Source organism: Brachyhypopomus gauderio, chromosome 11 (genome assembly GCF_052324685.1).
Source record: "Brachyhypopomus gauderio isolate BG-103 chromosome 11, BGAUD_0.2, whole genome shotgun sequence".
Taxonomy (NCBI): Eukaryota; Metazoa; Chordata; class Actinopteri; order Gymnotiformes; family Hypopomidae; genus Brachyhypopomus; species Brachyhypopomus gauderio.
The window spans coordinates 13163362-13179665 of NC_135221.1; the positions used below are offsets into that span (position 1 = coordinate 13163362).

Consider the following 16304-nt stretch of genomic DNA (forward strand, 5'->3'; position numbering starts at 1 on the left):
TTATTGACGTTACTTTATGTACGCTATAGTTCTGCTGGCATGTGACGAATCTTCATGTACAACTTGCTGCTTTTCATCGGGCGAATGTCCCCGCCACACAGGAGTTCACACTACACCCCCCTCCCCCCATCTCTGCTGCAATGAATTAATTATTTTTTCTAAGATTCTGCCACTGGATGGCAACATAGAACAAAAATATCATGGCTTTGGACCAATGGAGAGCGGAGGAGAGCGATGTCAGCAAAAGAAATGGAGTGAACACGCCACTTAACGTCACACTGTGACTCAGCCCACAGCAGTACAGCCTCACCTATTGAGCATCTCACAAAATCAGTGTGCTCCCCATCAACTTCCAACCCTGAAGAAGATTATAATCGCTTGGCTACATTTGGTGAGCCTAATCTGAGATGCAGAACACTCCTGATAAGTTTTTTTTATTTTATTTTAAAAATATTCACTGTTGTTACAATACATCTTTACCATATATATTTTTGCATAAAGAATTATTACATAATAGAATTACAGTATTTGTTACAATCTGCATATGTAATATTTAAACATTTATAACATTTGTAGTGTAAAAACATCAAGACCACAAAAAAAGAAAAAGTATACATATCTTTTTTTGTATGAGAACCAGGTACCATACTGACAAGTGCAGTATATACAGAGATGTGCGTGCTGGATAAGTGCTGAAACGGAGGAGGACGGTGTGGAGCTGAACCGTGTGTGTGTGAGTGGGAGGGTCTATATTTAGACAGAGGTGGAGCTGTTTGTCTCTGCACTCCACTGCTCTGGTGCTATAGTGTGATTCCTGCTCCATCCTTCCCTGTAGAGAGACTGAAGTGAAGAGGCCAGCGTTTGGGGGTCAGGGGGTGGGCACGAACTCCAGCTGGCTGGGGTTTGGAGCATTGAACCCCCAGGTGGGTGGGGTTTGGGGCAGCACCGTGAGTCAGCTGAATGGTGCTGTGCTGGTTTCACAAGGGCCAGGGCAGGTCGCTGAAGTCCACGGGTCCGCCCAGGCCCGCGTCGGCCTCCAGGAGGCTCATGATGACGGCCATGGCGGCCTCGTCGTTGCTGGGGCTGCTGGAGCCGGGCTCGTCCATGATGTCGATGCTTAGATGGGAGTTATCGCCTACGGCAAAGCAAAGACTTACTAATAGACCAAAGTAAATGTCCAGGAGCCCTGGAGTTCGGACACAAATTTCACATGACAACATGTATGTTTTCTATCTACTAGAAAAAGTGGTGAAGCACAAAAATACAGCAGAATGCTGCAGCGACACTGGGCAGACGGGGCTGGGCAGCCTTAGAATTCTCATGCCCTGGTATACAGTATCAGTCACAGCTTTATATTCTCTCAGAGTCCAATAATATTAGACTGCATCGCTCTGCCAGAGCAGGTCAACAGATGAGCACACAAAACACAATCCTAAATACCTCCTAATTATTGTGCTTAGTTTTGTAACAAAATCCTTTTTTCCTAGTCCTGAATGTTTAACAAAAAAACGCTGCTGTGCAGATGAAGAATACTCTGCTACCAAGTTCTTAACATACGGTCATATGCCACAGTTATGGTACTCATTTAACACAGTTAAAAACGTACTCATTATGGAGTTGTTGGAGTACGGGTATCCTACGGAGTCTGGTCCAGGCACGATTACAGTGGACGACAAGTCTGCAGTAATTCCATTTTGAATCTACAAAGGAAACAGCATTAGAAATATCTCATTAGAAATATCTCATTAGAAATATCTCATTGCTTTAATTAACAATGTGTAAACTGAAGACAGGAACATCTGCTCCACAATTCAGTTACAAGTCAACAGCACATTTTAAAAGGAAGGAAACCTGGAAGCTGATAATTTTCACTAATGTTACTAATTCGTGTAGGAGTTTATCAAGTTTATTAGCTGAGAGAAAACAGATCAACATGGTGTGATGAGATCAAAACATTAGAGAGAGACAGAAACAGACAGAGAGAAAAAGACAGGAGAGATATGGATGTTCCATTACTTTCTTGCCCCCTGGAGAGCAGGTGTCTGGTGGGGGAGTACTTGTGATGTTGAGGGGGCTGGAACCACAGCTGGAGGGGGAGGAGCCCCGGATCCTGAAGAACAACAAGAGGGTCAGAGGACAGGAAAAAGAGAATCGGAGGACAAAACGTGTGTGTGTGTGTGAGAGAGAGAGAGAGTGTGTGCATGTGTGTGTTCACCTCTGGATCTCCATCACCTCCTCAGCGATCATGCGGCCGATTTTGCCTGCTCCAGCTCGTGTCCCGCCAGGGATGCCCGGGACTGTCTGGAGGGCACGCTTTCCTCCACCTGCACACACACACACACTTCCTCACTTCAACGAACATTGCTCATCTACGCAGCCGAAATGGCTTTTCCCTGCCAACTCCACTGTTTGTGCTCTTTACAGGATGACACAATCCCACACGTGTTAAGGCTACAAACTGTTCAACCTCCTCTTTTTTTGGAAAAACCAGTAGCCACAAGAGTAAAGACCAGAGTTGTAAGCCCCCAGCTGTCACCCCCGTCTTGCTGCAAAAAGAGAACTGACCGTCTCCAGACGTGAGCACACTGTCCATGTTCTGCGGGGAGACGGCTGACTGCGGGTAGCCGGGGTCGCCTCCTTCCAGCATACCGCCTCTGGAACAGCAGAGAGAGAACCACCAATCACACACAGCACAAAGAACAGCAGGGAGAGAACCACCAATCACACACAGCACAGAGAACAGCAGGGAGAGAACCACCACACACATACAGCACAGAGAACAGCAGGGAGAGAACCACCAATCACACACAGCACAGAGAACAGCAGGGAGAGAACCACCAATCACACACAGCACAGAGAACAGCAGGGAGAGAACCACCACACACATACAGCACAGAGAACAGCAGGGAGAGAACCACCAATCACACACACAGCACAGAGAACAGCAGGGAGAGAACCACCAATCACACACAGCACAGAGAACAGCAGGGAGAGAACCACCAATCACACACAGCACAGAGAACAGCAGGGAGAGAACCACAAAATCACACACAGTACAGAAAACCACCAATCACACAGCACAGAGAACAGCAGGGAGAGAACCACCAATCACACAGCACAGAGAACAGCAGGGAGAGAACCACAAATTACACACAGCACAGAGAACAGCAGGGAGAGAACCACCAATCACACACAGGACAGAGAACAGCAGGGAGAGAACCACCAATCACACACAGTACAGAGAACAGCAGGGAGAGAACCACCAATCACACACAGCACAGAGAACAGCAGGGAGAGAACCACCAATCACACACAGCACAGAGAACAGCAGGGAGAGAACCACCAATCACACACAGCACAGAGAACAGCAGGGAGAGAACCACCACACACATACAGCACAGAGAACAGCAGGGAGAGAACCACCAATCACACACAGGACAGAGAACAGCAGGGAGAGAACCACCAATCACACACAGTACAGAGAACAGCAGGGAGAGAACCACCAATCACACACAGCACAGAGAACAGCAGGGAGAGAACCACCAATCACACACAGCACAGAGAACAGCAGGGAGAGAACCACCAATCACACACAGCACAGAGAACAGCAGGGAGAGAACCACCAATCACACACAGGACAGAGAACAGCAGGGAGAGAACCACAAATCACACACAGCACAGAGAACAGCAGGGAGAGAACCACCACACACATACAGCATACTGCCACCCCGTCCAGTGTGTGGGTCAGTGCTGCGTGTGAAAGGGCATGCGAAACGTTGGGGTCACTGCGGAAGGACGTAAACAGAAGGTACTTACGACACCACCGTGTTGGTGGAGACGATGTACTCCACCTCTTTGGTCCAGGGGTTCATGAAGCTGAACCATCGGCTTCGCAGAGTGATGAAGGAACCGTCTTTGATCTTAAACTTGTAGCAGTTTGTGTTAATCTTTTCCCTCATCTGTAGAACTAGGAGCAACACAAGCGTGTTTACTTTGACGTCCTGCTTTGGCAGCCTAAGGCAATGCCTCATTTTAGGGAACAAACCTGACAGCAGATGAATGATTCATTATCTGAACAGCACACACACCTTGCCTGTGGCACTCCGCGAGATGACTGATGTCATCCTGATGGAAATACTCGTAGAAGGAAGTTCCCAGTAGCTCCTGGGGTAAATATCCTAGAATGGCAGTAGCTCTGAAAAGAAGCATTCATACACATTCATTCATATCTACATTAATTATTTAATACCAACAGGAAGCAATACATCTTCAAGGAGTGAGAAGTGTGCAGCCTACTGGTATAATCCTAGTAAAAATTATGTGGTAGCTTCTAGAGTGATGAACCGTAAGCAAGTGCCAAAAAAAAAAACCTGTACCACACACTTAAGAGGTCTTCCCAATGGAGACCATGTACTCATCATGGCAGTATGTTGGACAAGTCAGTGATTAGGAGAGTTGTAGAATCCAGGTTCAGAAAGTAAAAGTCCTCACCAGGATTTTGCTCAGGCTTCCTGGATTGTGTTGATTCCACTAATTTTACCTGGATTGCACTAATTAGAAATCTAGCAAGCTTGAGCAAAATCCTGGTGAGGACTTTTACTTTCTGAACCTGGATTATACAACTCTGGTGATTAGCATTACTAACATCTGTTTTTAGGTGGTACAGCTGCACCACAGGGAAAGAGCCCTCACCTCTGGTCCACGAAGACAAACTTGCCGTCGATGGCGTGGCGGGAGACGTACTCGGTGGGCTTGACGCGGATGTCGCCGTTCAGGGGCTGGGCCGCGATGTGGGGGTGCAGGCGTCCGATGGCCACCAGGCAGCTGAGGTTGCAGCCCTCGTTGTCGGGCTCGCCGTCCTCGTCCAGGCCCATCTTGGTGGGGGGCCAGCTCTTCAGGTAGCCCGTGCTGTGGATGGTGCAGAAGCACTTGCGGTCGGCTGCACGGGAGGAGAAGAGCGTGAGGTTATATATTTAAAAAAGTAATAAAAAATATATATGCACTATATATATGCACGGTTGGAGCACACACGCCCTGCCGTCAGGTCGACATGAGTGTCCATCTGTCCAAAGATGCTTGGACAGGAACATACACACATGCATTTATTTGTGACTCTCACTTTTCACTCTTTCACACGTTTTGCACTGAAACGTGGCAGCTGCGTGGTTGAGCTGTCAGCCGGACTTATGCGCGGCTGCCTGGTCGGCTCCCGCCCTGGCCTCTCCCCTGGCCCCTCCCTCATCCCAGTCCTTCTAAGGAGAGCAGGGCTACCTTTCTTCTTGGAGCAGGTGGAGGGGAAGTCCTTGTCCTCCAGTTTGACCGAGGGCCGGTTACACTTCATCCTGCAGAAGAAGGAGCGGCGGGCTCCCGAACACAGCCTGGAGGGCCCTGGAGTGATGTCCGTCTTCACCGGTAGACCAGCTGTGTGTGTGTGTGAGAGAGTGTGTAAGAAAGAGGGCGCACACATTATTTATCAGCCCAAACTTTTAATTTCTTCTCTGAACTAAGGTTTTATAATGTTGGCCTTGGTGTAAGATGAAGGGGAACTGCTGATCAGTTCCCAGCAGCCCTCACAGCAGTCGCTAAACGTTCTGCGTCTCACTTTACCCCATCTCACTTTACTCTGTGTCTTACGACGTGGTGGAATATGAGATATGCCCATACTTTTGGCATCGATGAGCCGTTCCCGTGGCGCTGTATCGGATGATGACAGTTGCTCCTTCACTTTGGCGATGTCCTTGGGATGCAGGTAGTCAAAGAGACTCTGGCCTATCAGGTCGTTCTAACAAACAAACAAAGATCACGTAATGTTGCCGAACAGTAATAAAACGTGTGTACGACACAGACGTAGAAGCTCGTTAAAAACACACCTGACTGTAGTTGAGAATTTTATAAACCGATTCTGACACGAAGAGAATTTTGCCACGATCACAGCCCACAACAAAGAGGAAGCCATCGGCAGCCTGTGTGGGGGGGGATGTGGTTACACAGGGGGTGACGCCAGGGTTAATCATGCATCCTGTACACAACAGCTACGCCCCAGCCCAAACACAGCAGCAAACCTACCCTCAATATCAAATGCTTCAGCTCATCATCTGATAAGAATGCTGGTTTATAGTTGGCTTCCGTGTACGGATTCGTTGCCCCTATGAAGAACGGAGAAAGCACTTCAACAAATGCGAAAACGACGACAGGCAAAGAGGGCAAGAATGTGGAGCCGGCTGCCTTCCAGAGGTCGGAGGGCACGGCAGGACGTCCACCCACCTCGGAGCGTCTTCATGTGCTGCACGGCCATGCGCAGGACCGTCAGCTTGTCCAGCTTGCGGGACATGGCGTTGCAGGTGGGCACCAGCGACGCCAGCTCGTCGATGAAGCTGTTCATCTTGTCCCTGCGCCTCTTCTCAATCTGACTGTGGGCCTCCCTGGAACACAGCGCACAGTCGCTCGGGGGGCCGCACTTGCTCATGACTTCGAAAACAAACACGCAAAATGACGGAGACAGACAGACGACGAACCAAACCACCACCACCACCTCCTCCCCAGGGATACGAAGTAAGTGAGAGGTGAGGGCTCAAGGCGACTGCCTGGCAGGAAGGAGGCGGTGCAGAAGAGCTTCCTGGTCCTGCAGGCATTTGTGCGTCTGTGCAATGAGGAGAGGCATGTGCTCTCTGCGCACGGGTGTCCCATGGGCTCACCTGGCGTTTTTCACCCGGCCTTGCTGGTCGTCTGTGGAACTAGAAGAACGGGTTTGTGTCAGCCGAAAAATGTTCATCCGAAAAATGAATGTGAAATTAAAGGGACGAGTGTTTGGCAATTTACCTTCCGAGTTGTTTTTCCTTATCTGTGTCCATACTGTCACTGTGAAAGTAAAGATGTATAAAAATGACCAGGAATGGCGGATGCATGACGTATTTGAACCGTTTTGACATTGGTATGGCTTGGGCTACGCATGCATAACTTAATACAATATTTGCTAATTGTATGCAAATGTGTGAATTTATGACTGTGTAAATGCTGACATATAATATTGTCACCATCTCTGTGTGCTACTGTAGTTTGCACATGGGGAAAGGAAGCGTTTTAACGCAGACCGTGCGTGTGAAGGTGTGTCTGGAGCCCTGATTTACAAGCGTTTATTTGGCCATGGATGAACTACTGCGTTTGTGCAACTCTCATCTGAGCCCGTTTGTTGTTAGTTAATGTCAACTGAGGAAGGCACTAGCATGCGTCCCACTCACTCATTGATCGTCTTGTTGAATTAGCCGAGTAATTCATACGATACTCAATGTATTACCGTGTGATTTGAGCCCGGTTAACTCCATTTATTCATTATGGACTTTTGGTGTACAGAAGCTGTTCTGAGTTTGTGAAATATGCAACATGGTTGTGTTTGTATGACATGATGTCATTTTCACAGTGCTTAAAGATGCTAAAGAACCAAATTCAGCTGTGTGTGTGCACACACACTGTGTGGGGAGCAGTGAAGAGAGAGAGAGAGAGAGAGAGAGAGAGAGAGAGAGAGAGAGAGAGAGAGAGAGAGAGAGAGAGAGAGAGAGAGAGAGAGAGACACACCGAGTACCTGTCTAGATTTAGTCTCAGATTACAACACAACAGTCATGTTCTAAAGCTAGGTTCCCTCTGTCCACATTCAGCAGCAATTTAAAAGGCAACACCTGATCCCAGATCAGCACTCTTTATCTTAAACATTGGATAAATACATGCCCATGACTGTATGGGAAAACAAAAGAGGAGATAATGAGAAATATTTATACTCACTCAAAGGAAAATCCATCAATCCTGGAAAAGATGGGGTTAAAACAAAATAAGATAGGGTTACAAAAAATGTGACACAATGAGAACTGTGCATCAGTGATGCATACGTGTGCTAGTGGCCATTACTGGCAGAGCAGGTGCTTGTGGGTGGTGCTTGTGGGTGGTGCTTGTGGGTGGTGCTTGCGCGCACTCACTGGTACTCTGTGGTGCTCCCCTTCCTCTTGCGTGTGTAGTCCAGGCCTGGTGTGCCCACAGAGCTACTGATCAGGTCTCTGGAACTGGGAGACATGAACTCGTTCATGGTGGAGGAGATGTCCATTCTTTGGTCTGCCATTAGATCTTCTGGGGACAGACAGTCACATTCATATAAAACCAGCCCTTTAGTTATACAGGCGAATGCATACACACTAAATGTATGTACAGGTTATTTTGTTCAGGAGTGTCACTCCAGGATGAGGGCATTTGTCTGCACCACACTGCTTCAGATTGATTTGCTAAGGACAAGTTCATTGTGTAAATACTAAATGTTAAAAACACAACAAAAAAAATATTTTTCATTCCTGATAATAAGCACAGCAATAATTTAGGTGTATCCGATATTACATTTCAAAATAGAGGCAATCAACAATTTGACCAGGGAGCTGTGACCTCACTGCAGTGAGAACACAATAGCATCCTGATTCCTGAGTGTAATGTGAGCTCGACACACTCACCACACAGATTCATCCAGACAGCTGTTTTCAACACACATACAGCAGCAATGTCCTGGAATCAGACGGAGAGGGAGCTCTTGAGAGAGTGACAATGCTTACAACCAGCAAAGCATCATGGGTAGCTGGAGGGAGCGTGACTCTCAGGAGGGCCCCTGTGTGCATGCTAGCTGAGTAGCCACCCACATGGACCTTGTGGGCTTTTCCTTGTTCATCTTAATTCAATTTTCATCTATTGCCCAAAGGCAGTTGTCAATATAGAGGTAGTCTGCATGGTAGTCACACCCCTAGCCAGGAATGACAACAGGCTTATAACAACTACACTGCAACCTATTGAGGCTGTGATATTCCTTGCAATAAATTCAAAAGACAGTGCTCATCTGTTGAGACATGGTTAATGGAGTGGTTCTATTTTATTTTATACATTTGTTGGATAGTGTGAATGTTTACAAATGCATGTGGGGTTGGTCATGAAGCTCAGGGACTCATTTGAATGGACAGTTTTACAACAAAGAAACATGCTGTGTAGGCCTACAGTCTCTGCACTCAGGACTGCTGATTCTGTCCCTCAAACGTGGCAGTGTCCACCAAGTCAAACAGCAATGTCAGGTGGACAAGGTGGACAGCCTCTGTGTTTGGCTTGTGGGCCTCTGTCCATATGAACATATGGCCACATTAGAATGAGGACTGGTCAGTCACAAAGTACCTGCAAACTGACCCAGGACCAGATTATTCAGCTGTTTAATGTGATCAAGTTGGTCACAAAGGCTGATCCTCCATCAGCACTGACCCTCCAGGAGACACAGCAATAGGATGTTTCAGTGTAGAGCACTTTGGTGTTGAAGGATAAACCAGATCCTAAATTCCATTAAACTGTAGCTTAAAGTTCACTGCTTAAAGATATTAAGCAAACAATCTTTAAATTTACCAAAACCAAAGCACATAGCCTGTTTTCTTACACAAATGTTCATTTGTCAAGTTTATTTGTATCATAAATGTAAAATATCTTTTATCAATAAAGGATTTTTATTCATGTAAACAAAAATAAACCTGTTCTGGTGTTCCAGACAATGCTCCAAGCATTCTTCTTCTTGCTTACACCACTATGTGAACTGGACATACTACATTTTTAATGACCGACTCCAAACGTTTGCCCACGGTTTGGATGGCCTGAATGTTGCGGTGTGTGTGGGGGAGCATGTGAGCGTAGCACCAGGCCTCTCCTACAGACACTCTGAATGGATCTGGCTGGACACACAGAGGTCAGTTCATCAGCAAAGCTCTTTGGCTGCCAGCACATTTCCTGGAAAGCGTGTAATCTAGGACACATTTAGATAAGCGGAAGAAAGTGCCACTATCTCATAGCACCAAAACAAACCGTGGCAAAAATGCTGGGTAAAGACTTCATATACGGTACCTAAAGCATGAGCTCAACCACATGCGACACAAGTCCCAGCACTTCCATACATCTCCATATTTAAATCGGTACACGTGGCCACTATAAGCCTGGTTTTCAAAGTTAAATGTCAGCAGTTTTCCACAAACCATATTAGGTGTGATTTATGAATATTAGCTGCCTATTTCAATTGACATGTTATCTAAATAGCCTGAATTGTCACACTCTAAATATAGGCCTAGTCTTAATCCACTTTGACACTTGGACTACTTTTATATATTCAAGTGTGAGAAAAAGTAAACAGACACAGAAAGTAGGAGAAAGGACACTAAAACTAGGTCACCCCAAAATTGCTGGTAAAGCAATTATATTGTGGATGGGGAAAAAGTCTGAAGGATTCCCTGGCATCCTGAAACGAATGCACAAGATAACCACCTACTGAAAATATCAGTTTTACGCCAAGATCCACGGACTACCACAAGCCCAAACAATAAGAATGCAGAGTGTGTTTGTTTCCCACTGAAATCTTTTCAACCTTCACAGTTCATGGACTTATTAATTAAATTCTGTCTGCCAGTTCTTTTAAAAACAAGAAAACACAAGCCGACACTGTTGCAGGTACAGCGGTTCACTTTTACAGAAACATTTCCAGGTACACCAAGTCGCAGAGTTAGACTCTGTAGCCCATTTGTTGTCATTCACATTGTACACAAGCCATCCTCTAGGCTTTCATCAATGGTCTGTTTCTTACCAATGCAGTACTACAGGCTGGATCATTCTGAGTGGGAGACTGCTCTAAAGGCAGCAGTGCCACTGACACGTTCAAACGTGTCTGACAATCCTAAACTAGCCAAACACCCACAACCACGGTGCATATTATCACTGTAAATGCTGTGTGGAGAATTGCCCACCATGCGAATTAGATTCAGTCCACAGCAGTTCTGTCATTAGAAACTGACCAGTGACAATATGGATGGAGTGGAAGATGACAAACTCTGCATGCCACACTTACACGCATAGAGCACGCCTATAAAAACAGGTGTACCTAAAGTGACCAGTGAGTACAAGTACAGCATTCCTTCTGAAGTAGCTGGGAGTGTTGAGCTTATGTCGTGTAAAGGAAACAGGAGCAGGGATGAATCAGTGGTAGGGAGACAACCTTATAAAACAAGTCATCAGAGAATGTGTTCACACCCTGAGAACAGTCTGAGGAAGTTCAACGCATAGGCGACGACAGTATTAACAGCGTGGAGGGGTGGGCTCTTTAACTAGTCCAACATTTAGGATACTCAAGAAGGGCTGTTTAATAAGAACTGCCCATTCACGACTGAAACCGATACGTCACTCCTTTTTTACATGAACTATTAATAAGCGTATACTAAAATTCATCACGAAACTACAACAAAAAGTTTCTTTATTTATTTATGTTTACATAAGCGTGCCAACACGGGTCCGTCTGTAAGTGCACCGAACCCGCGTGAAGAGCGCAGCCCGAGGGCGGGACAACCACGGTGACGCGCGCTGCTTAGGACAGCGTGTCCCCACTGGACCGGACCGGGACACGTCTCTCTCTCTCTCTCTCACACACACACACACACACACACACACACACACACACACACGAATTGACAGGACACGAATACAAGTTAGCTAACGTTACTTATGTGGTTTTGACCCCAGTGAAATATAAGCCGTTATAAAATGTTGTATTTCCTACGTTGGGTGGACCCGGTCATACATGTAGTCACGGTGCGGTCACCAGTCAGTCCATTAACCCGGCTTGATTTACACCAGAACCCTCCATCAGTTTCGTGTGTTGCGCGGAAGGTGCGCCACATTATGATTCGACCATAAAATCATTTTTGCCAATATTTTATCCAAATATTTTAACAAAATGCAAGACAAGGAAGCGGTCACATTTTTGTAGGGTTGTTCTCCTTAGGTAACGCTTGCCAGAGAAATGTCCCTAACGCCCCTCCTCCCAAAAATCAATACCTAGAGATACCATGCGGGAAAAAACACAGGCCAAACGACAAGACCCGGCAACACTACATATCAACGTGAGATAATGATTACATATAAACACAAGTTACTTACCAGAGAAATAAAACAGCATTACACTTAATTCTGCTCGCTTGACGGTTCGTGGATGAGGAACTATGACATAAACGGAATCAGTCTGTGACCTACTTTTCTTCTTTTCGTGTGACTGTCGGGCCACTAACCTACATTTTCCACCAATTACGTCGCTGGAATGAGCTATGCAGTTTCTTCGACCAATCAAGAAGGAGTTTACGAACCACAACTGGGAAATTGACACATGTATTAGCCAATCAGAGGTCACACTGGTCATCACGATTTAGAGACATGGCCGACGGTTCCAACATGGTATGGGTGTTTTTACAGTGTAGAAATGTAATTACACGGTGTTACATTATAGCTCATATTAATATTTCAGAATAGTTGTTGCGATCACTTTTGTATTACATGTTTAAAATATTTAGAGCGAATTACGGACCTTATCGACACAATACAGAAATGAAAAGCAACCATGAAAGAGAAAAAATGAAATTAAAAGCGTGTTTGTCAATAACAGGAATTATTAATCACACGTAAAGTTGAAAATGATATTATAAAACCTAACATTTATGTAGTGTGGTGTAAGATGGTCATTTGCACATAGAATTTAAGTGTGTTTTTGTTTCTTCCGGATGGCAGACAGATATGACAGGCAATTAATGGCTGAATATAATAAAATCAGATTGTGGCATCATATCTCTGAAACAGGAAGAGTAGAGCGTGTGATTTTTGACAACACGCATCCATGTGGGCTCACTAAAATGTTTGTAGAAAAACATTGTACATACCTCTTTACTTAAAATATTTAGAGCGAATTACGGACCTTATCGACACAATACAGAAATGAAAAGCAACCATGAAAGAGAAAAAATGAAATTAAAAGCGTGTTTGTCAATAACAGGAATTATTAATCACACGTAAAGTTGAAAATGATATTATAAAACCTAACATTTATGTAGTGTGGTGTAAGATGGTCATTTGCACATAGAATTTAAGTGTGTTTTTGTTTCTTCCGGATGGCAGACAGATATGACAGGCAATTAATGGCTGAATATAATAAAATCAGATTGTGGCATCATATCTCTGAAACAGGAAGAGTAGAGCGTGTGATTTTTGACAACACGCATCCATGTGGGCTCACTAAAATGTTTGTAGAAAAACATTGTACATACCTCTTTACTTTAACGAATACATCTCCTTATTAGCTCTACCACTGCCGTCATTGCGTATTGCTTTATGCATAGCAAAACCTAAATAATTATATTTAAAATGTAATTTTACCTTCCTGACAAATGCCTTCATAACTGCATATCTGTCATATTTGAATGTAGCATTCTGAACTCATGACACTAGATTTGTCTTCGAATGTGGCCGTTCGTGCTAGGGAGATTATTTATGAATGTACGCATTTATTCATTTACCTGCAATAGAAATTTACCAGCAATAAGAAATGTAACACATTTTAATTGTATGTTATTTGTGTATTTTTCGAGGGGGGGGTGGTTTACGTCATACATCAAGCGGTTTGGTCATCATTCTGCGTCTCTGCTAATCCAAGCTGTGAGGCGGACTAGCTGACGTCTCTACTCTCTAAAGTTGCACCAGTTCCTCGCAGTCTTACACCTTTGAGGTCGCACGGACGTTGATTTGTGGTTGCAGCCCAACTCCGGTGAAGGGAACTAGACTAACAATGTCGCCGAAATGACAAAAGAGAAACGAATGTAACGAAGTCGTTCAGCAGAGAGAAGCAGGTCGGCGTCTTGTTGACGTTTGGGTAGCTGGGTTAGCAAAGTGGTCAGAAAACCTTCGCGCTGGTGATTTACATTGGCACGTCTATCTACAATTAAAGAGCATCACGGTGAGTCGTTATTGTTACCACAACCTTTCGGATTGTGCTGTTAAATCACCCCAAAGAAACGCAGTGTACATTATAGTTAGATGAACAGTTGGTAGAGCCTTTATTGCTTCAGTTTTCGATATCACGGGTTTTCAAACGTGCACAGCCTGTTTATAGCTGAGGATCAAGAATAATAAAGCGACTGTGTGTCGGATCTCGGTTGTTTCACAGGAAACTACATCATGGGTGCGGAACAAAGTGGCGATGCCGAGCACAAACACTCCGACTACAGTTCCTCAGGTACGTTTGTTACACAAGGTCAAAGTTCATTAGGATTTACCTTACGGCTTCCCAATTTTTGCGTGTAATCAACCACTATTTGTACATAAGATCCGAATTTATACACTTACTCATTTTGCACTCGGGCCACTTCATTATGTCATTTCTTACAGAGAGATTATATAGATGTACAATTACAGATTTAGTCCTGTTGCTATGCACCATTTGACAGCCTCCCTCTGCATCCATATCTTGCAAGAGTTTTTACATCTTGGTCACTACAGCAGGGAACTGGTCAGAAATCTGTACATCTTTAAGACATTTAGGGTGGGTTGTCATTTGGGCCATTGGCTCTGACTGTACACCTACAAGTCACCAATTCCTAAAAACGAATAAAGTGAGTGTATATGTTTATCGTCCGGTTTTACTAGAATTGCACTTTATTTAGTGGAATCTGGTGGATCTAATTTGAGACCTAGAATTTTCACAGTACAATACAGAATTTAATTGACAGAAAATACACTGATATACTATTCTGAATGATTTACTCTTGTAATTTTTTATGATTGTTATTTTTTATTGTGTTAGTTGTACCCTCACCAGCAAAACAAAGGGCAAAGATGGATGACATAGTGGTGGTTACTCAAGGAACGCATCCATTACGTAACATCCATAATGACCCAGATGTCATCAAACTTCAAGAGATCCCCACGTTTCAACCTCTGCTGAAGGGTAAGACTTCATCTGATTGGCTGCAGTGCTTCAGCTCTCAACTATGTGGCCTGGCAAAACAACCAATCAATCATTGACCTTTGTGTAACTTTCTAGATACAACTGAAAAATATGTATATCCGTCGGGTTTTGCTTTGACACTACATGGCATAATTTGAACACAGTGTTCGATTTCTTTGGATCCTTATGGGATCCCTCTGTCTCACACAATGAAAGAGCATGTGTGATATAGCTGGAAACAGAAGGTCTGATCTTCTCAGGTGTCCTGAGTGGACAGACGTCACCTAGCACCGTGTCTCTGGAGAAGCTGGACTCCACGCAGGTGCTGCAGCTGTGCATGCGCTATCAGGACCACCTCCACCAGTGCGCAGAGGCCGTGGCCTTCGACCAGAACGCTCTGGTGAAGAGGATCAAAGAGGTGCTCAGAGGATCAAACTCCTGCATCGCCCTTCACACAACCAGTGATGTTCGCTTGCGTGCATGCTGAAACCCCAAATTGACTGTCCAGTTTGGATCAATCAAACAGAATCATTTATTAATTAATTATAAATAAACCCTTTGATTGGCTGTCTGAAATGGTTTGGGGAAAGCATGTAGAGCTGAACATCTTTTGACACTCAACATGTTGTAAATGCCTCCATCTCCAGTATGTATTTCAGTGCCTCCATCTGCTCTGCCCGCAGATGGACCTGTCGGTGGAGGCGCTGTTCAGCATCATGCAGGACAGGCAGAAGCGCTACGCCAAATACGCAGAGCAGATCCAGAAGGTGAACGAGATGTCGATGATCCTACGGCGGATCCAGATGGGCATTGACCAGACCGTGCCTCTGATGGAGCGGCTCAACAACCTGCTGCCCGAGAGCGAGCGCCTGGAGCCCTTCAGCATGAAGCCCGACGGAGATATCAAGTAGACCCGTACAGGACACGCTGCCCCAGGGCTCACAGCTGTTTCCCTGGGATGGAGAGAACTGTGACATGCTTATCCTGGATTTTCAGCAGAGGTCATGCAGGAAGTGTGTATGATGCATGCGCTGTGAGCCTGGGACAGGAAGTTGCTATAGAAGGACTATAAAAGGTGCGTAATTGTACACATTGATAAAGTGAGACTTGCAATGTGTGTGGATGCCAAGACCAATGAGAATCATGTGTAAATAAGTAAATAAAGATGACATCTTTTAAGTAGACCTTTATGCAGTTTGAGGCTTTTTTACAGTTTGTACACTGTATTACATTTAGATGTTTTATTTGAGTGTCTTTTTTATGTGAAATCCACATGCGAATATGAGTTGCTGCTTTGTTTCCAGGATATGATTGAACAAATAAAACACTTTTCGTTGGGATTTCATTGTTATGAGCGATTTCCTACCGCATTGACTTTTAGTGCAGACTAGAATTAATACCACGTGTGTTTTCCTATTGCAATTAAGATTCATTTGATTCGTCTTTGATCATTTCAACTTTCAGTAATATATTACTCCAATCCAGAAGGTGGCAGCAA

General features: G+C 44.9%; 2 protein-coding genes across 4 annotated transcripts; one reads left to right on the forward strand and one right to left on the reverse strand.

Annotated features, from left to right (window-relative positions):
• Positions 1–424: 424 nt before the first annotated feature.
• On the reverse strand, positions 425–12115 carry bmal1a (basic helix-loop-helix ARNT like 1a). Of its 3 annotated transcripts, none has more exons than XM_077022100.1 (19): positions 11977–12115; positions 8487–8538; positions 7968–8112; positions 7777–7797; positions 6820–6858; positions 6696–6734; positions 6265–6422; positions 6067–6146; positions 5871–5963; positions 5665–5782; positions 5272–5421; positions 4693–4939; positions 4089–4195; positions 3817–3967; positions 2566–2654; positions 2216–2324; positions 2017–2110; positions 1607–1700; positions 425–1135 (listed from the first exon to the last, which is right to left on the reverse strand). In XM_077022100.1, exons 2-19 carry the CDS (start codon positions 8497–8499, stop codon positions 978–980), a joined length of 1905 nt encoding a protein of 634 aa, XP_076878215.1. In that variant the 5' UTR covers positions 8500–8538; positions 11977–12115; the 3' UTR covers positions 425–977. The 3 variants fall into 3 exon arrangements, with proteins under 3 accessions (XP_076878215.1, XP_076878214.1, XP_076878213.1); XM_077022099.1 differs by having other exon boundaries at positions 7968–8115; XM_077022098.1 differs by lacking the exon at positions 8487–8538 and having other exon boundaries at positions 7968–8115; positions 11977–12103.
• A 1341-nt stretch (positions 12116–13456) lies between these two features.
• On the forward strand, positions 13457–16146 carry borcs5 (BLOC-1 related complex subunit 5). Its single transcript, XM_077022111.1, has 5 exons — positions 13457–13816; positions 14027–14095; positions 14663–14806; positions 15067–15224; positions 15490–16146. The coding sequence occupies exons 2-5, from the start codon at positions 14038–14040 to the stop codon at positions 15715–15717; spliced, it is 588 nt and encodes a 195-aa protein (XP_076878226.1). The 5' UTR covers positions 13457–13816; positions 14027–14037; the 3' UTR covers positions 15718–16146.
• Positions 16147–16304: the final 158 nt, after the last annotated feature.